General features: G+C 37.2%; 1 protein-coding gene across 2 annotated transcripts in view; it reads right to left on the minus strand.

The window, feature by feature from the left end:
• LOC118006655 (ADP-ribosylation factor-like protein 15) overlaps positions 1-23861 on the minus strand; it is a 401185-nt gene that overhangs the window by 224544 nt on the left and 152780 nt on the right. For both annotated transcript variants that reach the window (XM_034999370.1, XM_034999369.1), the window contains exon 3: positions 18395-18454. In XM_034999370.1, coding sequence (XP_034855261.1) covers positions 18395-18454 — 60 coding nt within the window. The remainder of the gene's footprint in view (positions 1-18394; positions 18455-23861) is intronic.

Here is a 23861-nt window from a genome sequence, read left to right on the forward strand (position 1 = left end):
ACTTTGTATTTTGTACTATTTTTGTTTTATGCACGGTTTCTAGTTTGCCAATGAGAATCACAGCTCTGACAGCTAAATTCAAGTCAACTCACTCCACACTTTTGAGTACCTTTTATATGCTGAATACCTTTTATATACTCGGTGCTGAGGAATAAAAATTAATGCGGCCCTACTATCATCAGAATTATTTAGCATTGTTCTGTTAAGTTCTAGTCAATATAATAAGGCAAGAAACTGATATAAGAGGAATAACCACTGGAAAGGAGACAAAATGATCATTATTTGCAGATGATGACTGTATACCTACAAACACAAGAGAACTAACTGGAAAACTTAAGACAATAATATGGTTCCAGAAGGTGATTAGAAACAAAATTAAAATGTTTTACAATCTTTTTACTTCTACTTAAAATTTTAAAACCATGCAATAACATGTTAATACAGAAAAATCCCAACATCTGTATGAATGACACCAACAATGCCCATATGAATAAAGCACTGTACCATGTTTTTAGAGGAGAAGACCAAATATAGTAAGTATTTAAATTCTTTCCAAATTAACTAGTGAGTTTCATGCATCGCTGATCAAAACCTCACGGGAAACTTTCAACCCAAAAACTCACCTGGAATAACTAGTACATAAAACTAGCCATATTTTTTAATAACAAAATGATAAATAGACATAGACAATAACAAAGGTGACAAACTTAATCTCGGTTATCAAAAAAATTCAAGCTGAAATTATATGGAACCATTTTTCAAGTATCAAATTACCTAAAAAATCTAAATGATGGCCTGCAACAATAGGAAAGATGCAGTAAGATAACAGAATCGATTCCTATATAGGAATGCAAATCCATGCAAGTTTTCTATAGATGCATTTTGTACAATATATTAAGAGCCTTAAAATGTTTTGATACCAAATTCTGCTTTTAATATCTAAAAAATATTCCATAACTCAAAAACTTATGCTTTTATAAAATAATCAGAATAGATATAGGTCAGATCTTTATCAAAATACATATGACAACAGATATATAAGGGATCTGGGAAGGACATAGATACAGAATTAAATTATTTTATCATTAATCATTAGAAATTGTCAAGCACATTTAGAGTCAAAATTACACAAAGATCAGACTGAATTAGGAGTACTGACAGTTGTATTGAGGAAAATGAGAAAGGGGTAGGTTAGTGATAGAGCCCCCAAGGACACAGAGTGGTAAATGTTGGCAGTACCCTAAGAGCACTCTCCGTGGCCTAATCCACGGCTTGCCCTGTCTTGATAGCAGCCCTGCTATCAGAGCCAGATGCCATTAAACATGGCTGCTAAGAAGTCCTCCGTTCTGATAAATGTCTATCTTATTCACTCGACAATCTCATGGCAGAGAAGCATGAGCAAACAACAGAATTTAAATGTCTGGATTGTGACCATCAAAAAAGAAATGGTGGATCTTATTCCAGAGACCATAATTTCAATGATGGTCATTTATGCTAGACTTTAGGGTTTCAACATAATTAGATGAGGAGGAGGAGGAGGAAAACCAGCCCATGACTTTAAGGGAAGATAAAACTGTAAGAAGGGGAAAGAATAGAGGCTAAAATGAATTTATACTTGTAAAATTGGTTATGAAGAACAGGTAAGCAAAAAAACCAAGGTAGGCATAAAAAGAATGATTTCGATCTAGAAAGAGTTAAGAGAAGGTAAATTTGAAGTGAGGAGAAAATGCATATCAAGCTTCTTTAAGTTAATGCAAGTCTCCAGATCCAGACAGATTACATACCAAGATAGCAGAAAAACTCAGACATCACCACAAAACTCCTCCAAGCACTGTGATATAACCATAAAGAATGGGAAAGTTACCAGGACACTGAGGATAGGCAAATATCAATCCAGATTTTTAAAAAAATGGGATCATCATGAACAATCATGGAGTCACTAAGAAGTCTTTGAAAATAATTCTCAGTTCCTTTTGTATTGGCTCGCCAGGTTGGTACATTTTGGGAATAGCGTAGTATGAGATCATTACAGCAAAGTATTTACAAGTCTCTTGCTGTATCCTTGGGCAAGAAAGAAAAAGTAAATCAGATGACAGTAGTTAGGCAGCATTATAAGCGATTTAACAGCCACATCCAAAAATTCATGGAACTGTGCCATGGAAGGTGTTGGTTCTTCTGTGATTTGCAACCAACCTTGGTTCTCCTAGCACTTTACACATAACTCTATTACAGCAATTATCACAGGGCATTATAGTTATATAATTACAGGTCTATTATTCCTCACAGCTTGTGAGCTCCCTAAAGGAATGAGTACATGCTAGTCTTCTTGTTATCCCTAGGAGAGAGCATGAGACTGGCACAAAGTAGGCAATTTGATACATGTCTATACATTTTAATTGAGTAAAAACTTTAAAGGTATCATTTCAAGATTTACAGATGGCACAAGGCTGAAAGAAATTGCTAATATGTTGGATGACAGAATAAAAAAAGTCAAAAAGTTCCTGACAAGCTGGAACAATGAGCCAGTGCTTACATAATGAAATTTAATAGAGATATAAGTAATGTCTGGAACTTGGAATTTAAAAAAAAAAATTAACTGGGCAAGAACAGAAGAGTTGTGACTTAAAACAGCTGGGTATTTTGAGAGCATATCCAACGTGAACCAATGGGGTATTATGGCTCAGATTGTTGGCTTTAAGAGAAATTTAAGTATTCGAAAGAAAGAGGGAAGTATCACTAGTCAGAGCACATCTAAAACATCATGCTTCCGGATACATGTTTTACAAGGGACCACCACAGAAGGTGGCAACAAGGATGGAGATGAACCTGGACACCATGTAATATAGAAAATGACTGAAGAAATGAAAGATATTTCGCATGGAAAATGATCTTCCAGAATATATGATAACAAGTTTCATGTTTCTGAATTACTGTCTAGAGAAGATATATCATTTGTTGAGCATGCCCCACAAAGCAGAACTGGATTCATTTTAGCTTCAAAGAAGCAGAAAGTTCCCTTTTGGCAAATGATAATGAATTGTAATAATTAAAACTCTTCCAACATGGCAGGTAAGTACATACTTTCTGAAACATGGACTTCCTCACCATGGAAGCATTCAATCAGATACTGTATAGCCACACCTGGGGGATGGGAAAAGAGTTAATTCCTATCCAGTATAACCAGTTTGACTAAGTAACATCTGATTTAACATGTATGGTTTCATGTTATTTTATATGATGAAAGAACTGGAGGGCAGACTGCTATAACTTGCCTCGAATGACTTGTGAGACTCATTTCTGAAGGAAACTGCATACACAACTTTTCTGATACTGCTTTTGAGAAGGATGCTTGGGTCACTGCAGCAAATACACCCAAACCCAGAGTGATGGCGGAGGAGAGGTAAGACACTGCCATGTCTTCTGTGGCCAGAACTCTGCACATGCCCGCAGGTATGGGAAACCAGGAGCTGCCCACTATGATGTAGGTACACTACCGAAATACATAAAAATACATAGACAATCAAGAAGAACAAACTTTTAAACTCCATAACCATACCCTCCATCTTTTTTACACTCACTCCCAGACTTTTGACTGATTTGAAACAATTTTCCCAGCAAAAAAGCTTTGGCTATTTAATGAACTATATATTATAAAAAGAAGACATGAGCAAACAATGGAGTTCATTTATAAGTATATAAAATATGCAGTTTTTCAAGCACCTTTCAAATACCTGCAACAGCCAGTTTTATCACCACAGATACACATCTACTGGTTTCAGAATAATTCAAATCACAAGAATTCAAAAGTGAATTAAAATGTGACTTACGTCCAGTGTAATACAAGCAATTTTTCAATGCATCTTGACTAAATGTAAAATATCATCTGTTTTTGCGACAAACAAGTCTGTGCCATTAATCATATGCTTCCAGCTGCAACAACTCACATTCAAATTAAAACCATGAAATAGCATCCCAGTGTCAAGATTCACACAAACTGATCTTTTAACAGATTGGTGGTGGGGGGGGAGGGGGGCAGAAAAACAACATCCATTGAAAGAAGAATCTGGAAACAATGTTACACAATAAAAACATCTGAAAGAGCTTAAGCGCACAAGCAGATAGAATTCTGGTTTTTGAACTGCACAGGAATAAATGTTCAACAAAATTCACTGCCTGCTCTTAAGCCACGAATATATCATAAAAAGAAAAAAATACTTCTTTTTATAGCCACGGGGCTGAGCGTTTTGCTGTTTATATCTATCCCAGCATACACATCCACAGTACTGCCAGGACTGTCCCCTCTGACTTCACTGGGAAGCCAGACAGGAGACTGTCCTGCCCGGGGTTCCTTTTAGTTGATTCAGTTTGTGTCCAAAACTGGCCCCAGAATCCTCTCTTCTTCAGTCACTACACTCCTGCCTGCCAGTGACAAAGCTCCAAACAGCTCCCTTCCAGCTACAGATACTACAATGTTCTGTTTAAAACTCGACTTAGAACTGCGGTAGAGAGCTTGTGGGCTGTTCCACAAACAGCGCCACGGCATCCGCTGCACGTTCAAAACTAGGACGGTGCCAGGAGCCAGCAAAGTGATATATTCTAGCTTAGCCATGTCAGGCATTTTCCAGGCCCAGAGAAGGTTTCATATGGTCAGCACATGGGCCAAAGGATGCACACAGCTGTCCTATATTTGCCCCCTTGTGTCCTCCTCTGGTGACCTGCCCCCTTGAACTCCCTGCACACATTTCCAGAAAGGGACGCTATGCAAGGAGAACATGCTCCTCTGAGTCTTTCCTTTCGGCCTCAGGGCTCACACTATATTGCTATGGGGCTCGACACTCCAGGGTATCATCTGGTAAGCCGTACATTTTTCTCTGTTCTCAGGTGACTTCTTTTTAAAATGGTACCCCAGCCCTAGACTGTCTTAAGAGCCAGACGAAAAAGAACAGACAAAACTTTGAAAAACCAACAATACAAATAAAAACTTTAATAGCCATACTGCCCATCAAGGTTAACAGTTCAGCTTCTCCAACTAACAAACCAAGATGAGACCAGGGTAGTTAAGATAGGAGATATAAAAATAAAGAATCAGTGCTTCACCTCAAAAGGTTGTATGCTGGGTGCCTGGGTGGCTCAGTTGGTTAAGCGACTGCCTTCGGCTCAGGTCATGATCCTGGAGTCCCTGGATCGAGTCCCGCGTCGGGCTCCCTGCTCGGCAGGGAGCCTGCTTCTCCCTCTGACCCTCCCCCCTCTCATGTGCTCTCTCTCTCTCTCATTCTGTCTCAAATAAATAAATAAAATCTTAAAAAAAAAAAAAAGGTTGTATGCTTTAACTAGATTTTCTTCTCCTGTACTCATTCTTTCTTTCCTCCTCTTGTCCGCTTTCACAGAGACACTTTGTCCCAGATGATGAATGAACGAGTATATAAGACTATAATATCATAACAGCTGATGGAGAATTTTCCCAAAACAATTTAACTGAAGGTAAAGTTGTAAGTGATAGCTGCACATGATAGATTGCAGTGATTTTCAAACTCAGTAAAATAGACTAGCATCCTCTGGAGAGGATTTTTTTTTTTTTTTTTTTTTAAAGATATTATTTAGGGGCGCCTGGGTGGCTCAGTTGGTTAAGCAACTGCCTTCGGCTCAGGTCATGATCCTGGAGTCCCGGGATCGAGTCCCGCATTGGGCTCCCTGTTTGGCAGGGAGTCTGCTTCTCCCTCTGACCCTCCTCCCTCTCATGCTCTCTGTCTCTCATTCTCTCTGTCTCAAATAAATAAATAAAATCTTAAAAAAAAAAAAAAAGATATTATTTATTTGACACAGAGAGAGAGAGAGAGATAGCACATGCGCACAAACAGGGGGAGCGCAGGCAGTGGGAGAAGCAGGGAGCCTGATGTGGGGCTCGATCCCAGGACCCTGAGACCATGACCTGAGCCGAAGGCAGACATTTAATTGACTGAGCCACCCAGGTGCCCCAAGAGAGGTTGTTTTTTAAAGAAAAGTAGCACAAGGAAATTAGTAAAACACTGTAGTAACTAAGATTTATAAAAGAGAATGTCAGAGTCAATTTATGCCTTAGAAATGGTCTTGATAATATTTAATCAAATAATTTAAAATATATTGGGACTTCAATACCTTCAAGAAAACTTGGGAGTGAAACCTTTTACAAAACCAATAATTCTTTCACAATACTACATATTATTTAATAAAACCTACTAATGTGTATATTTATATTTTTGTATAGGGTTTTCTTAAAGCAGAGTACAATTGTACAATCTTAACGAACTACAGAAATGATCCCTGAAAGTATAGTCTTAAAACAAAAATCTCAGTAATACTGTAAATGACAGATGACTAGCATTCTATTGATTTTTGCAAAATCTCTGCATCTGGGGATGATAATGGTGGTGAGGTGTCATGGTGGTGTCAAAATCACATTAACCTAAAATCCCAGCACCATGTTAAAAGAGAATTCTTTTCCACAGTGTACTGTATGCAAATAATCAAAATGAAGTAAACTATTTAGATCTTTACATCTGGGCAGCACTCAATGCTTTTTGCATAAAATAATGTATAATATATATATATGATATACAATTATATATGATAATATATATTATGTAATATATATAATATATAACTTTGTTTTCAAATTGTCTCATTTTGTTAAATCATGACTTGAAATTACTAGGGAAGGAGGCTGACCATTAGTCTCAGACAAAAGACTTCGTAGATAAAACCTTTCAAGACTCGTTAAATTCATACCCTCACTCCCTAATGCAAATAAATAAATACCTTTACCCTCTAATTGTGATCAGTTTAGAGAAAGGAAGAATTAGATGGAACAGAAAACCCAAAAATAATTATATTACAACCTCTTTCAAATTACAATGGGAAAAAAAAAATCAGGGAAAACTAACATGTATAGTTCCTTGACGTTTTTCCTTTTTCCTTTTTTCCTCTGCTGATCAGAGGGGAAACACAATTTAGAAATCTGAAGGAAAGGAAGACATGGGTGGAAAGGTTCATCCAAGCAGAAAGCTGTATGCTGTCTTAGTTCCAGGAAGTAACAGGATAAAGGAACAGTTAGGGTCCTATGTAGAAGTCAAGAAGATGTTTAATACCTGAAACACAACGGACGGCTATGAAAAAGTTCCAAGGCTCAGAACACCAAAACATCAAGCCTACCTAGAACAGGGCTACGAGAAGGCATTTGACCTTAAAAAGAGAGATGAAGTTGCTTGAAAAAAACAAAAACACACGAGCCATGGCAAAGGCTGATAATATTTAGAAAAAAAGGATCTTCCACCTAGGTATCTGAACTTCATCTGTATTTGTTCTTCCCATTTATTTGGCCGTGAACTGTTACTCTTTCATTTTAGGTAGAAACATGGGATTGGATTTGGGGTCTTTTCCTCTCAGCTCTCCTGCAAACATAGACTCTTTCAAGGATCTGAAAAAACAAAGTAACCTCCAAGAAATTTTAAAAAGTAACCACTAATAAAAAGATTCTTGGGTTTGGTGTTGCTCTATTATTCACAGTACAATTCCTGATACACCTCTGTCAAAATTCCCCCAGCGTAATTGATTTTTGAGTCCTCATCCAAATCCATAGCAAGTTTAAAATTTATGGTGGTAACCCACATAACAAACTCAGAAAGGGAAAACAAACTGTTGACGGAACCTTGAGAGAAAATGAATTTATATTTACCAATTTTGGAGGATAAAGAGCAATCTGACATTTCCATTCTAAAATTTCAGCTGCTGTTGCCCAGCCTCATTTTCACCCAGAACTAAGAAGACTGCAGAGTCAAATGTATTCAGCCTGAGTCTCTCAGGATTTTTTTTACTGACACAAGTAGAATCTAGAATAACCAAGAAATTTTAAGTCTATTCAGAGATACACCTAAAATCTTTAGGTATTTTCGAGATTCTAAATTTAAGGCATAATCATTTTGGATCTTACCAAATTACCACTTAAAGAGATTTTTTATCTGCCCAAGGAGATCTAATGTCCTACAACTTGATAAATAATTGTAAAAATAGACAATCATACATAAAAGAGTAACAGCATCAAAGACAACCCATACTGAAAAGAATACCAACATGCTTATCTATTATCTACTGTAAAGCCCCATATTAAACTGACAACTAAGCCCCTGCATTTTTAACATGGCAGTTTATATTAGGTCCATCCTTACTTACTGAGATACAATCTAATTAGAGGAAAAATTCATTGACACCTAAATCTATTTAGAGGACTTTGGAAGAAAAAGAAAACCAAAAAAAAAAGAAAAGTTTTATATTTACACACCCAATTTAAAAAATACCATCACCTTAAAGAACATGGCAGGCCCCAAAAGAACTTGTTGGGATTGCTAATGGCAAAGTACACAGAGAGAAAATAGGTTATGTTCTACTTTCTTAGCTTATTATGTATAGAATATTACCAACAACCATACCTATACCAATCTTGACCAGGCATTTTGCGGAGACTTACAAAAATGAAAAAAAGAGAAATGCAAATGAAAAATACATTACTTTTTATGCAACAATAAGGTCTGCTTGGAAAACTTTAACCTGAGGTGCCATCTGGATAGCCTAGGATCAGGTCAAGCAGATTGATTTAAAGCTGTAAAGATTCCTGAACAAAAAGGGATATTTCACCCCCCTACACACAAAATGTGTTCTTAAAATGTGAATTATTTCAATGTGGTTTGGAATCTGAGGCTTCTAATATATTGGTTTGCTTTAGTGTTACTGTTTTCTTCCCCCCTCAACCTCCAACTTTGTGTAAGACCTGTGTCCTACCCATTGCATAATCACTGACAGTATTTTTCATAAATGTAACTGCTAAGGTTGGAAAGAGAATTGTATCACTATGGTTCTGAGTATCCCTATGGAATGAACCACAACTGGTTTATTCTGAGAAATCTCTCACTCTTTGTATAATGAATCTGTCATATAAATTTCTTTGATTAATTGATGCTGCTGTGCACAGACAGATCAATCTGTCTTCTTTTATTAGCAATAAGATTTTTAAAATCTACACATTAAATTGATAGATTTGGTAACATCTTAATCTTAGTTTAACTGCCTACATACTTAATTTTAACAATTCAGCTACATATGATCATCCAGAAATGGATATTTTTCTTTGTGAAGTCTTTCCCCAGTCACATTTATCTTTTTTTAAACCATGGATATTAACTTAGCCTATTTAAAATAACTCGTGGGGCGCCTGGGTGGCTCAGTTGGTTAAGCGACTGCCTTCGGCTCAGGTCATGATCCTGGAGTCCCGGGATCGAGTCCCGCATTGGGCTCCCTGCTCGGCGGGGAGTCTGCTTCTCCCTCTGACCCTCCTCCCTCTCATGCTCTCTGTCTCTCATTCTCTCTCTTGCAAATAAATAAAAATCTAAAAAAACAAAACAAAACAAAAACAACAAATAAAATAACTTGTTACTGGAAAGCAATCCAAGAGAAGGACCGTAAGTTCTTCACAAAACATATTTTCAATGCTTTTGACCAGAGATATTTCTAACAGTACAGAATATTTTCAATAGTTTTACTGTGGTATAATTGATATATAATAAACTGCACATATTAAAATATACAATGTGGTAAGTTTTGATTCATGTGCATCTGTGAAACCATGACCATAATCATGATAATAAGTGTATCTATCCATCACCTCCCAAATTTTCTCATGACGCTTCAAATCCCTCCACTCCATCCCTCCCCAGCCTCCTGTCCCTATCCCTCAGGCAATCCCTGAAACACTTTGGCACTAATTATTAGTTTGCATTTTCTAGTACTTTCTATAAATGGGATAGGAGTTTATCCCAATATGGGAATACTACCTTATGTGTTCCATTTTGTCTAGCTTCTTTCACTTAGCATAATTTGAGATTCTTTTCTTCTTTGATAAACTTATTAATAATCCTGATGAATTCTCCTTCTACTTCATGTTTCCATGGCCTATATCTCAGTCTTTGTCATGCTTTCCTTTCTTCATTGCAGATTAAATCTGTGTTCTAGGTTTAACTTATAATCGTTTTCTGATTTTTGTCATTTTATGAGATTGTGGCAAAGGAGGGAGAATAGACATTAAAAAAATCAACCCTCAATTTTCAATCATAAGTATTATGTATTAATGTATGTATTAAAAAGTTAACTTTAGACGATATTCTTCACATTACTTCTCACAATGATGCCATAAAATATCAGTGAATTTCAATATTAAAATAATTAAGCATTTTCAGTATAGAGCTTTTTGATAATACTTTGGACCTTAAGAAATTAAAAGCAACACATTTATAATGCCTCAAAATAAATCTAACCAGTTCTATTTTGTTCAGTTCTAGGATAGGTCAGAGAACCAACCTGGTCTGATAAGAAATGAACAGCTACCAATATATTACCTCTTGAACAACTATCAAGCTGCCATTCTAATTACAGAAATCTAGTAAAGCTGTTTAATCTTTTCTATGAACTTCCATAATCTTTATGGCCAATATTACTCTCCCATCAAAATATCCAAAGAAATGGGCTCGTGATCGTGTGCATGCACACGTGGGGATTATATCTTTAGGGGATGGCATGTAGTTAGTATTTATTAAGTATTTACTGAAATGAATTTAATACAAAACACCATTTTGCTTCCGATGGGTCTAGCTTTACTCCACTATCTTGGGGCATAACTTGGCAAATTTCTCTCCAGCTTGGAATTGCAGATATGTTTTACATCACAATATGATAGACCCTTAAGATTACAGTGTGTTTTTCAATTCTTTCTAATTTCATGGACTGGTATGCTAAATACTGTAACAGGACTAAGTACAAGATGCAATTAAGATCATACTGAAAGGAGAGACATTACAGAGGAAAAGAGTCTAGGAAAAGAAAACAGATGAGACAAGTCAAGGAGTTGACAGTGAACTTGGTTTATGGATGAAACAAGATTAGACCAAACCCACTGCCACTTCCATGACTTTTGTCCCAGACTGTTTCTAAATTGTCTTTTCCTCTGTGATGTCTCCTTTATCCTTTCTATATGATCCTAATGGCATCTTGCACACAATCCTATTATAGTATTTCCCGTACCAGACTGTAATGCTTCTTGAAGTAAGCAGCACATTTAGTATTAGTTCGTATTTCATGTATGTATACCTGTTTCACACAAACACAAAAAGAAAACAGATTTATTGAAATGTCTACTCTACCAAAAAGAAAAAAGAAAAAAAAAGAGGAAGTCCAGGTTAAATGAAAAGAGAAAAAATAAAGCATTATAATCATGCATAGTTGTTAAAGATGAGCTCTATGGTTCCTAGGGACCACAGTGAAGTAGATACTATGGGTTTCAAGATTATAAAAATAAACTAGTTCTGTTCTATCAAACAGGAGAATGGTTATCAGCATCCTCAGCTGCTAGAAACGCAAGCAGCCTTGGAAAAGTTAAGAGGCTTGCCCAATGTCCCATGGCTTGTTTTGATAGAGAAGAATACTGGTCTCTCGACTTACAGTGCTGTTGCTGCAATACCACGCTGAAACCAAATACACGATGAAAATTAGTTGCTATTATGGCAACCCCTGGGAGAAACAGAAATATCTATTCCCTTCTAAAGGTTAGGAAGCTCAGAACCCAGCATGAATGTTCTGTGAGGAAGTTCAGTAGAGTTGGAAGATATGATATGACCTGGCTGCCCCAAACAGGAATCAATGGGTGAGGGAGCTACATTAGAGGCACATGAAACCCCTCTTCTCAAGGGGGGGGGGGGCGCATCAAAAGGCCAGGACACTAGTTTCTTGACCATTGTGTGTATTCATGTGTTTATGTGTGTATGTATTATACATCTGCGTGTGTGTGTATATGTATACAGTCTTAGAAGAGTGGATTGTTAAGTACTATACAAAACTATGACTGGGAAGGCAAATTCAAAAAAAATGTCCTAGGGCATTTCTCCAGAAGAAAACAAAAATTAAGGTCAGGTCTACATCAGCCAGTAACAGACTTTTGGGTCCCCAGATTCATTTATTTGGCTCTGTGACTGTTTGGCTCAGTTTTCCCTTAGCAAGTGTAAAAAACGCTTGAATACCACCACCCTGGGATCCTGTTCAACCAATTCAGATAGCTGTGGCCTTTCAACTCCCATCCAAGTGACTTGGCTTTATACCAATATCATTTCCCCTAGTAGAGCTAAGCCTCAGTGAGAAAGTACACAGCTCAGAGAGCCAGGAGTTAACTGGTTGTTCCCATTCCAGAAAGGTCTGGTTCTTCTCCTAGATAAGGAAACAATATTCTATCAAGAAGTTTCGATCATTCAATATTACATATCACACTGGAACCACAACTATAAGAACAGAATTAGTGGAAATACCACTGTCTATCTTAAAGCATCTTAAAGCATCTCTTGGGGAGCTTTAGGCAACTGAAGATTTCTTTTCCAGCCCAATCCCTTGAGAAATAAGTAGTGATGATTTATTAAAACTTACATTTTGCAGATAAGAAAACAACAAGAAGTTCAAATGCGCAGAGGGACAGAGCGTCTTGAGGCCACACTCTACTTGCTGAACCTCATTTCTTCCTTAATTATACAACAGATATGGAATATGCACACTTACTTGTGTGTAGCTGACTATAATTTAGCTGGTAGCATGACTGTAAGGGGGCCCCCCTTACAATTCCTCTGGCCCCCACTCTGTGCTGTCATGTTCCTTTACCAGCATCATGGTTTCTTGCCACCACCAGAGAATTCCATGTTTGGAGACGTCGAGAAGAGTTTTTGAATGGCAAGTTGTTCTCTCCTACACCAGCAAGCAATCTTTTAACTACACGTGTCCCTTCAAGCAATGTGGCAAAAATGTTTTCCAGACTACCTACACTGTTTCTAATAGAAAACCATTTTGTTTATATGGTCTTGATTCCTTCCTCTGTCTGTTGGATAGTATGACTCTCAGAGGCAGTGACATTAAATTCATAGGTATTTAGCTGGAATTTATTTTTTTTAAATAGGAGGTGGTAGTGGGGATATGGAGGCAATAATCATAGTATATATAGAACTGGGAGAACACATCAAGTGAAATATAGAGCTATTCTTCCTTCTGAATTAAGTTTTAATGCAAGATTCTGAAGGAAGAAAGCTTTATTTGGGTGAAAGACATCAAATGGCCTGGGTACAGAAAGCAGAAATTAAAAAGATGCAGGCAGCAGTGCCCCCTGGGTTGCCTGTCAAGAAATTTGCCCTGTACTGTTTCTGGAGAAATTAAGAAATGCAAATAACCTGGACAGATTAACAGCACCCGAAGATAACTAGCAGGATACAAAGAAACAGCACCTTTCACTATGAGGAGGTGGTGTATTCCTCCAGGCAAACAAAGAAACAGGACAGAGTCAACATCTGTTTCATATAACAGCTTGGCTGCTGAAAGAAGCAACCTTTAAAAAAAAAAAAAAATGGCTTAGCTGACAATCCTTAAAAATCATTCAATCACTATTGCATGGGCTGAAGTAAATGGGTAAGTGAACACAACTTGCACTTTTCCACACAACCCTCACCACCTTCTGAAGAAATAAGTTGTCTTGTCTTTAGAGGAAAAAAATAAAGTGCAAACAAAAATCTTCATGAACTTTCTTTCTGATTGACAACTAGCAGCAAATACTGAAGCGTAAAAGACAGCTTACTGCATTTTAGCTTTTGCCTTTCCGAGTATCAACGGGGAAGACAAGACTGCCAAAGAGTTTACTGGGTGGGGAAACGACTCAGACATAACTCATTAGACTATCAGAAGGAGAAAACAAGTCATTTGACAAAACCAATTGTGATTCCAGAATTCAGTTAGGGAAAGAAAACGGAATATTATGATGTCTGGATCCTCATCAATTCATGGTAACAAACCAAATGTGTTAAGAAATGAAAAATTTCCTCTTTGGGCTCTATCAATGTGCAAATGCAATTTCAAAATCAAGAGAAAAATATCTCCAAGTGCATCTGTAGATTTAAGAACTGGAAATTTCTAAAAGGAAAAATTACCAGAGCTGTAAGATCACTGAATCAGGACTGGTGCTTTCAACTCAACTAAATGCCAGATGCTTCATTCACCTTAGTAATGTGGTTACAATACATAAAGCCAAACAGAATGAAAGCAATTAAGAGACATGATAGAAGAGATTTTTCAGGTGGAAACTGAAACCAAAGGGAAAAGTGATAAGGTAGATGGGACAAAAACATTTAATATTAACACGTGTGTACTGCCAAAAACTATGTGAGGCTGCTAACCCAAAGACTCTGAGGAGGTCCCTTCCCTGTGACTTTTCAGTTTAAACAGGTGTAACGAATTAAAAATAGAAATTTAAAAAAAAAAAAAGGAAGATCATCTTGTCCACAAGGGAGCAAGGCATGACTGCAAAGAGAAAAGCAATCAATGTGTGATTTGGGTTATTTCTCGAGCCTTTGGGGACAAGGCTTTATTGAAAGGTGTTTTTTTGAGGGGGTGGGGGTGAGGGAGGGGAAGGGTGTATTAGAATATAAATCTTCCAAAACTGTTAGCTATAGGCCAGGCGATTTCTAAGTAGCTGACTTACGTTAATATAGTCCTCACAAACGGTTATACATAATGCAGGAACTATTATTACTACGTTTTACAGAAAAGGAAGCAGAGATACAGGAAAATGGACTCGCCTAGAATCCTACAGAATGGCTGGGCTTCCTCTAATAGGAAGAAGGGACATTTGCTGAAAGATTCATCTTTCTGTCTTTTCAGGATCCTGCTAGGTGTCTTGCACAACATCCAGAATAATAAAGAGCACAAGACAAGCAGAGTAATTAATTAAAACTAAAAAAGGATTTAGATTAGTTTCAACAAAAACCTCCCAAATGAAAGAATTTACAAGAAAAACAAATCCACTGAGCAATACTACAGAATGTCCTTTGTAGAGATCAGAACAGCCGTGCTGGATGGTATTAAAAATCCCTTCAAGTACTGAGGGGATTAACCCAGGAATTCGTTCTAGGCCTGTAAATAGCAATATTTGGCTTTACTCAAGGAGAGAAGTACACAAGAGTCTTCCCTTGTGTCCAATAGCTCGTCCATGCAAGGACTGTGCCTCTCTTGCCACTGTAATTGCCACTTTCTAGAACTCAGCCTGGGCATACCAATATGTACTTAATAAATATCTGTTGAATAAATGAAATAAAAAGAATAAAAATATGAAAATGATGTGTTTGTATAAGCCTCGAGATAGACTGGAAGGTTGAGACTGTGACTGATTCAGAAGCCAATCTTGAAGAGATGGGAAGGGAAGCAGGACTCTAGCACTGAGAGTCAGAACCCGAGGCGTACAAGAGTTGGACTTGAGAGTCAGAAAATCAATGATAGAAGCAGCAGCAGGTAACACATGGAAGCACTTCTCTTGTTCCAGGCACGGGATAAAATGTGCCATGTGAGAGTAACTGGTTAAGTGCTTCAGATGGACATCCACCTCCTCCAAATAACCTTGATCAAGTCCCTCAGTCTCTGTGCCTGGCTGTCCTATGTCTCATTATCTGTGAGACAGTCCTAGCACCTACTCATTAGGCATGAAGCTGCAAAAGTGAAATGAGAACTTCACTGGAGGGAAATGGGAATAAGCAAAAAATTACAAAAAACATTTAGAATTTCAATTTCACATATATATAGGCATCATCAGTGCAGCCTGGTGGGTGTGAGAGCTAACTCGAGGAAAGCAAGTCATTCTCAAAACAGTGAAAATGGAGCTTGTCCATATACCACCAGGCTGGGCTGATTATGCCTATATTTGTGTCACCTCTTACCTTGAACTTACCCCCCCAACACACAATTTCATTTTCAAAAAAATTTCATTCCTTTCAAGTATTTGTTTTCATGAATGTCTCCATAATCAAATCATGAGTTTCTTGAAGACAGGGAATGTATTTTAAATATCTTTCATTCTCAACTCCTAGAATCATGCTTCATATACAACTGTGCTAGAATGATTGCATGAATGGTAGGAAAAGACCACACGAGAAAAATGTGAGTGAAAATTTTAAGAGTTTTTAGGTGAAAGATGTAGGAAACACTCTCCTAAGAGAAAGCTGATGAGAACATAGAACTATATATGTATATGCTATACATACAAGTTATATATAAGTTATATATATAAACAAAGTTTCTTACGAAGATCTCCCAAAAGTGACTTCCATTTAACTCCACTGGTCACTGTTAATTCATTTCATTCCATTTCTTACTAGATAAGGAACACAAGGTCATGCCTCTTCCTATTTTGAACAAGTGAGAAACTTAAGGTTGAAAGCGGGATGATGGAGAGCCTTAGAACCATCTGAGAGTGGTACTCCTCCTGGCAGGGAGGAGCAGGGGTCATGCCAATCTCTTGAATTACCCCTACAGTAAGCAGAGCTATTAGCATTCCCTACGTCAGTGACGTTGTGGCACTCAGTATTGCTATTTCTGCCATCTATCTTCTTGAATTTCTCCCTTGATTTCAAGATTTTTCCCTGGATTCACACAACCCTCAAAAAAATATTTTTAAATAAAGAACTTAGTGAAGGCACAATTAGATTCTACTCAGAAAAATCACTTTCTCCTTGAAACAGTCTCTTGACTGAAAATAGAATGACTAAAATTGAGGGGGTAGAATACTGCATGCCAAACACATCCTCATTAGCCTGGAACTCATGTACCTGGACCTGTTGTCCTGGAAGTTTTACCTTTTACCTGTATCTCAAACTACCACAGAATAACCATCACACGAACTAAAACGTTGCACCAAGCTCTATGGTTTTCTCTTCACTGCAATGTCCATTACTGCAATGTCCATTACTGCAATTGTTAGGGCAGAGGTTTTTCAGCAAAATTAAACCTTGCTTGGGAACAGACAGATTCCCACCTTATACACCCCTGTCCTCTAATTTTTCTTTTATCATATTGAATTTCAGTGTTACAGTGGCACGGAGTCCAGGCTACAAAAATTCCCTGAAGTGTTCACGTCAATTGTCCAGACACATTCACTATCTGTATCGTCCAACTAACATCCATAATAAACGCCTTTATCAATTAATCAACAGTTTCTTACACCTGGAGGGGGTTCAATAAAAGTTTTGTGTCTAGCCTAGTAATAAAATCCTTAATGAAGTATCAACCACACTTAAAACCAATAAAATTCTCAAACCATATATTTTGTTCCCATGGACTTTTACAATATATCCTCTGACTATAATTCTCTGGTCACTGAGAAGCAGAGTCACTAGAAACCACAAAGTAATATTAAAATATTCAACCTAAAAGAGCAGTCTTTTAAAAATTTTTATGTAGAAAAATGATTCCATGCTAAAAACACTCATGCTTTAGAATTTTTGTAGTCATATGACAAAATCAAATGCCTTAAAGGATAAACCAGAATTTATCAGCCACGGTTGATTTAAATATTAATGCTATGAAAGTCAAAGGGAGCTATACAAAAAGACTGGCAGAAGTAAACCTGTCCTAGATACAGCTCTTTAAAACACCTGAGAAGATGAGCTAATACATTAGGGAGATAAAAATAAGGTGGCATCAAACACTATTAAAATGGAATAAAGTTTGTGTTTCAATTGCATCAAGTTAAAAATAGGTCAGTTAGAATGAACTTAGGAAAAAAAAGGGGGGGAAGGTCAATATCACAAAGTGATTAAAGAGATGGAAGAGAACTTTCTTCTAAGTCATTAAACTCACCAATATGATCCTGAACTTCAGAGCACTTACCATTTGCCTGTGCTATTAGAGAATTTAGTAGGTTCACTGAATTGACTGATTTCTTTGTTAACCTATTTACATGGGTTAAGACCCTGACGGACATAAAGCACAACCAAAAAATCCCAGACAGAGGGTGTAACGAAAGACTGAGTGATGTATAGTTTGGGGTACAGCCTAACCAATAAATGTGCCTGGCCAGCAAAGAACCCGCTGGCAAAGATTTATTATCGGAACAAATACATTCTAAAAAGATCGAATACGATAAAACCTGGAGGATGAATACAAACTACTCTAAAATATAGTTCATTGCCCCGCATAATGTATGGCTTATCTTTCTGTTATGTTAAAATTTTCTTCATACTTTTTGATCAGGAATAAATGTTTTGAACAAATAAAACCAAAGAATATGTAGTGTATGAAACAGAACCACTAGCATGGTTCTCTAATTAAAAGAAAAAAAGTTTATTACTTAGAACTCTTCAACAACCTTTAAAACATATATAAAGAGAAAGACATATCTCTATTACCAAGGGAAAAGGTAAAAATGAGTCACCTGCTAGAATAACAATTTTTTAATTACATTTAACATTAATACCGAATTAGCACAAATTTAAGCCAGACACAGAAAGGATTTTAAATGTTATACCTCCAAGTTCCTTTACATTCAAGATGGCATTCTGGAATGGCACTGCTTTTATACTAAAACCTAAAATTAAACAAAAACATAAAAAAGGAATTAGCAGCTTTTCTTTTAAAAATGCATAAAATGCTCAAAGCCTTTTTTAGACTGATTAAGAGCTACTTTTCATAGCTTTGTATTTATGCAGGAAACAATTCAAGACACATTGATAACACATTATCCTCTTCAAATTTTCAAAACATAGTTGATTATTACAGCAAAATCTAACACTTTTTCAAAATACTGTCCTATTCTTTAATATGTTATGTAACTTGTAAATTTTACCAGTAGTGAGAAAGAAATTTGGAAGTACAGAGAAACTTCAAAGAAAATATTAATCTATGAGGACCTTTGCATCTAATTCCTAAAATCAATTGTCTCTCACATATAACTAAGCAACTCTAGAGAGTAAGGTAACTAAATTACAACCATCTTATATTACAATTACATAGGTTTATGTCATAGTTTTAAGAGCATGGTTAATATCATACATATATTTAAAAGTGCACCTGTAATTGTCTATTTATGTACATTTTATAATACATGCAGTAAGTGATTTCTATTACAATATATATTCAGAGTATAGTTTTTTTTATTATATATTTAGAACTTAACTATTATCATTCAAGTCATGATTTACTTCAACATATCTGGTTCACAGGTTTTAGTATAAAAGCTTAGCAGTTACAACATACACGCTTATATACCTACACACATACACCAACAAATATACTATTTCTGAAAGAATCCACAAGAAACAAACTAGTGAGGATTCTTGGGACAACTGGGGACATGGAGGTCTTAAATATAAGATTCTTGTTTATTAAATATAAGATTCTTTTTGTTTCATTTGAATGTTTTGCTATATACAAGGACTTTTTTTTTTTTTTAAGATTTTATTTATTTATTTGACAGAGAGAGAGACAGCGAGAGAGGGAACACAAGCAGGGGGAGTGGGAGAGGGAGAAGCAGGCTTCCCTCGGAGCAGGGAGCCTGATGTGGGGCTCGATCCCAGGACCCTGGGATAATGACCCAAGCCAAAGGCAGATGCTTAACGACTGAGCCACCCATGCACCCCTATACAAGGACTTTTTCAATTAAAAGCCCTACTAATTTTTTTTAAGATTTTATTTACTTGTTTGACAGAGAGACACACAGGGAGAAAGGGAACACAAGCAGGGGGAGTGGGAGAGGGAGAAGCAGGCTCCCCGCCAAACAGGGAGCTCAATGTGGAGCTTGATCCCAGAACTCCGGGACCATGACCTGAACTGAAGGCAGATGCCTAACGACTGAGCCACCCACATGCCCCAAAGCCCTACTAATTTTTAAAAGTTAATTTATTCAGTCATTTCCAACCACCTAAGTAATCTAAGGTTTTACACATTAGTATGTGCAATTTTAAGATAATTTCTTAGAAAATGGATGATGACTTAACACCATCAGATATAGAAATACTTTTAGTTGAAGCAAATTATGAAATAATGATAGGTGCCTAGAAAGGTAAAAAGATACACTGTATGTTGTGGATAAAGAACAATTCTTTTACATGGTTCTGCTTTACTGTATAAAAACAGAAGTCAGTATGTATCTTTTTATATTCTGCCCTATTACTACCACTCTTTTGCTGTATGTTGTCCTAGCACTTTAAAATTCTATATAGTATCTTCCACTTCAGGCAGTGAATATTACCTAATGGTTAAAAAAAGGACTTTGGAGTCAGAATTAGGTTCAAATCAGCTCTGTGACGGTGGGCAACCTACTAGCCTTGGCTTTCATTGGGAATGAAGAATCTGATAGAATCTACCTCATGTAGTTGTTATAAAAATATATAACGTATGTATTATGTTTATCACAGTGCCTGATACAAATAAGCATACAATACATGATTGCTAGCATTCTCTATCAATTGGCTCTGTATTGATGATTTCACCATTAGCTATGCATGTCTCTTGCCTGCCTGAATACATTACAGACTCTTAAGAGAAATCCTGGGGGCTTATTTATTAATCTAAATACTTAGTTGGAGCTACAGATATTACCACTGAATGAAAAGTACCGTTATTAGAGTGACAGAAGTGTGAACAGTTGAAATTTGTGGTATAGAATGTGAATGTTCATTGGGCCCTCTAGGAATCTTCCAAAACATACCCCTCCTGTGTGGGTTTTATGCAGACTGACGACACAGTCACCACAGCGTTACGGTTAATGGTGCATGCAGTCACTGAATCTTAGTAAAATAGCAGAAGGAATGAGGAGGCAGCCCCATGTGGCTGAAGCACTGGCATGTACTTGAGCCTGCAGAAAAAGCCTCTCCAGGTGTCTGGCCTCTGGGAAATTAAGGAGAGTCAGTGCCAATCACAATATTCCTGCTGGCACCGAAATTTGCCTGCAGGACACGTGGATGTTTGAATGTACCTACCTACCTCACAGGGGTGTCATATGGATTAAAGGGCAATGATTGTGAAATCCTGAAAATAAAAAGCTCTATGCAAATGCTCAACAGTCTATTAGTGGTTATGTTCAGGACAACTCCAGTATGGATTTTCCAGAGAAATGAGAAAGGCCCCAACTTTGACAAAGACACAGTTATGGAGTACATCAGCGATATTTAATTTGCTGTGATTCTTAAAAGCTGACAATATGCAGGTGCCCAAGGAAAGGAAAAACCTTCCAGAAATTGCTGCACCCATATGCAAAATACGACTTTTGAAATTTATAATCCAACAGGCAGATTATACCATTGTTACCCTCTTTAACCCTCACAGATATAATAAATTGACTGCAAAAATGTCCTCAAATGTTCACGCTAAGCAAATGCTATTTATAGGCATATAAATGTTTCTGCAGAATACACACGTTTTCTCTCCAAATAGAACATGTGTGGCTAGATTTATACTGCAAAGGTATATACAGTCTTCCATTTTGCTGTCTTCACATTTTTACAGTATAGCCGTGGTAATGAATGTTCAGAGGACAAAGTCTACATAATCAGTCTAGGAAATAAGAAAAATGTACTACACATGGAAGAGAAACAATTTTTTAAAAATTTTTAGTCATTCTAAATGTTTGCAAGGATTAAAAAGAATTAAAATTTAAAGCTACACTTTCAGTTCACCAGAAGGGCAACCAAGAAGGGTGACTATCAGATCAACTCTTATTTATTCCTTTACATTGGGTTAGATGAGGTCAAAGGAAGGAGGGAGAAATATTAATATTTAGTGGGATATAATGGTCAAACCATCAAAATACCTTTCTCAAAGGTTGCTTTGAGGAATAAAAACCACCAGGATAGCATGGGGTCCAAAGAAAGAATAGCTGGGTTCCAATTCTGGCTCTACCGTTATTATCAACTGAACAAGTAACTTAACCCCTCTGTGCCTCAGTTTCCTCATGTGTAAATGAGAACAGATGGCACTCAGTGCTATAAAGTGTTGAGTAAATAAAGCTAAAATTTCAGAATACTAACAGTCAACAGCTGACTACTAGAGGCTTTAAATTTCTCCCAGTCAAGGTCACATGCGGTCTCAAGGTCTGATATATCATGAAAGCAGTGGTAAAAATTAAACCTACAGAATGAAAACATTTGAGGACTTTTATAGACTAAACATCTAGCATCTTCCATAGCACTTCCTTTCCCTCTCTTAATTCCTGTCAATTCCATCTACAAAATAGTTCTCAAATAGGTCCACTTCTCTCCATAACTCTGACCAAGCCACCACCACGATCTGGACAACTTCAAGAGCCTCCTAACTCAACACTTTGCATCTAGCATTGGCCTGCTCAATCAACTCCACACATCAGTAGGAGTGACCGTCTTGCAATTCACATCTGTTCACATCACTCCCCTGGCTAAAACCTACGGGTAGCTTCTCCCTACTCAGGGTATAGTTCAAAACATCCAACAAGGCTCGACCTGGTCTGGTTCTTTTTTCCTTTCCCAGGCTTATTTTGTATCATTTCCCCCTCATTTTCATCTTCAGTTCTTAAAACAAGCTATGTCCTTTCCAACTCGGGGCCTCTGCACATTCTGCTCCGTCGGTGCCCTTTGCCCCTCTGGCAAAGTCTTCATCCTTCAGGTGCAGTTTTAACTCCACTTCATCAGGCAAGCTTTCCATGGCGTTCCTCAAATAGGGTGATTTTGGGGGATCCATGTTCTTGCAAGACTCAGTACGTCTATGTAATTTTCAGTGATAATTACGTATCAGTTTCTTTGTTTTAGGTCTGTCCCCCAGTAAGGCGGCAATAATCCCTACCAGAGAAAGGTTGTGCAGTATACCCTGTATGCCAGTGAGAGGCACATAATATGATTGCAGTATTTCTTTAAAGACCTACGCTAAGGGTTTTTATTTATTTCCTGATTTAACTGTCACAACAATCCTAACATCACAGTACTACTATCGAGGAGGAAAGTGAGCCAGAAATACTACTACTAGGTACCATCTTCAAAACTTCACCCCAGGCCTTGTCACCAAAGCTCTATACCTCCTCTGGACACCAACAACCTGATCGATTCACAGGATTCTGTCCAATTTTGAACTAAATACTGGTGAAACTGATTGTCAAAACACACACACACCTAATAAACCCACTATTCTGCCTCTTTATAAATAATTTAATACGAAGAACCAAAGTAAAGTGTTCTCAGGAGGCACACTACAATGCCTTATTAATGGAATAAAAATAGCCTGAGTTCAGAAAGTACTTTTTCATTGGCATTAACAAAACCAGGAACTTAGTAGGGGAGAGAAATATCCAACTCGGCCATGACACTAGGCTTGATCACTCTTCCTTGTCCACAAAATAGGCATCCTCTGATGCTCTCCACAGGTAGTCAGTGTACTGATGTCCTAGAAGTCCTAGCCACAGCTCTGAGACTCACCAGCCACATTTTTTCTTGACCTTGAATCCCTCATCTGCAAAATGAGTAGACTAGATAAGCTCCTTGAGGTTTCTTCTAGCATTACGTTTCCATTATTTATATTAAACAAGAAAGAGGAAATGACAGTAACAATGGAGTCAATCATCACTGGCCTCTAGTATTGGCTGAAGGCCTCGTGGGCAGGTCTCCCCAAAAAGGGACAACACCAATCAAACAAGTCAATGGCTGAAGCCTAAGTTACGCAGTCATTTTTTCCTGGCCTCTCTAAGCTACATTAGTAAGACTGAAACCTCCCCTAAGATTTAACCCCACAAATTTTAATAAATATATGACTTAGCAACTCTTTGGGGAAATAATTGTTTGCATAGACTTTAAATTTTTGTCTTTTAGTCCTTAAATTCAGCAAAACCTGTGATACGAGGGAGATGGATGTGACATTTTTTATGCAGGGAAAGCCTTCCTGGAATTATAACAAAATTAGTTTGGGGAGTGAGGCTAGTCTATTTTTACTCATTTGTGGAACACATGAGTATCTTATTTGGATCTACAGACCAA

This window comes from Mirounga leonina, unplaced genomic scaffold (assembly GCF_011800145.1).
Source record: "Mirounga leonina isolate KUSES-001 unplaced genomic scaffold, KU_Mleo_1.0 Mir_98, whole genome shotgun sequence".
Taxonomy (NCBI): Eukaryota; Metazoa; Chordata; class Mammalia; order Carnivora; family Phocidae; genus Mirounga; species Mirounga leonina.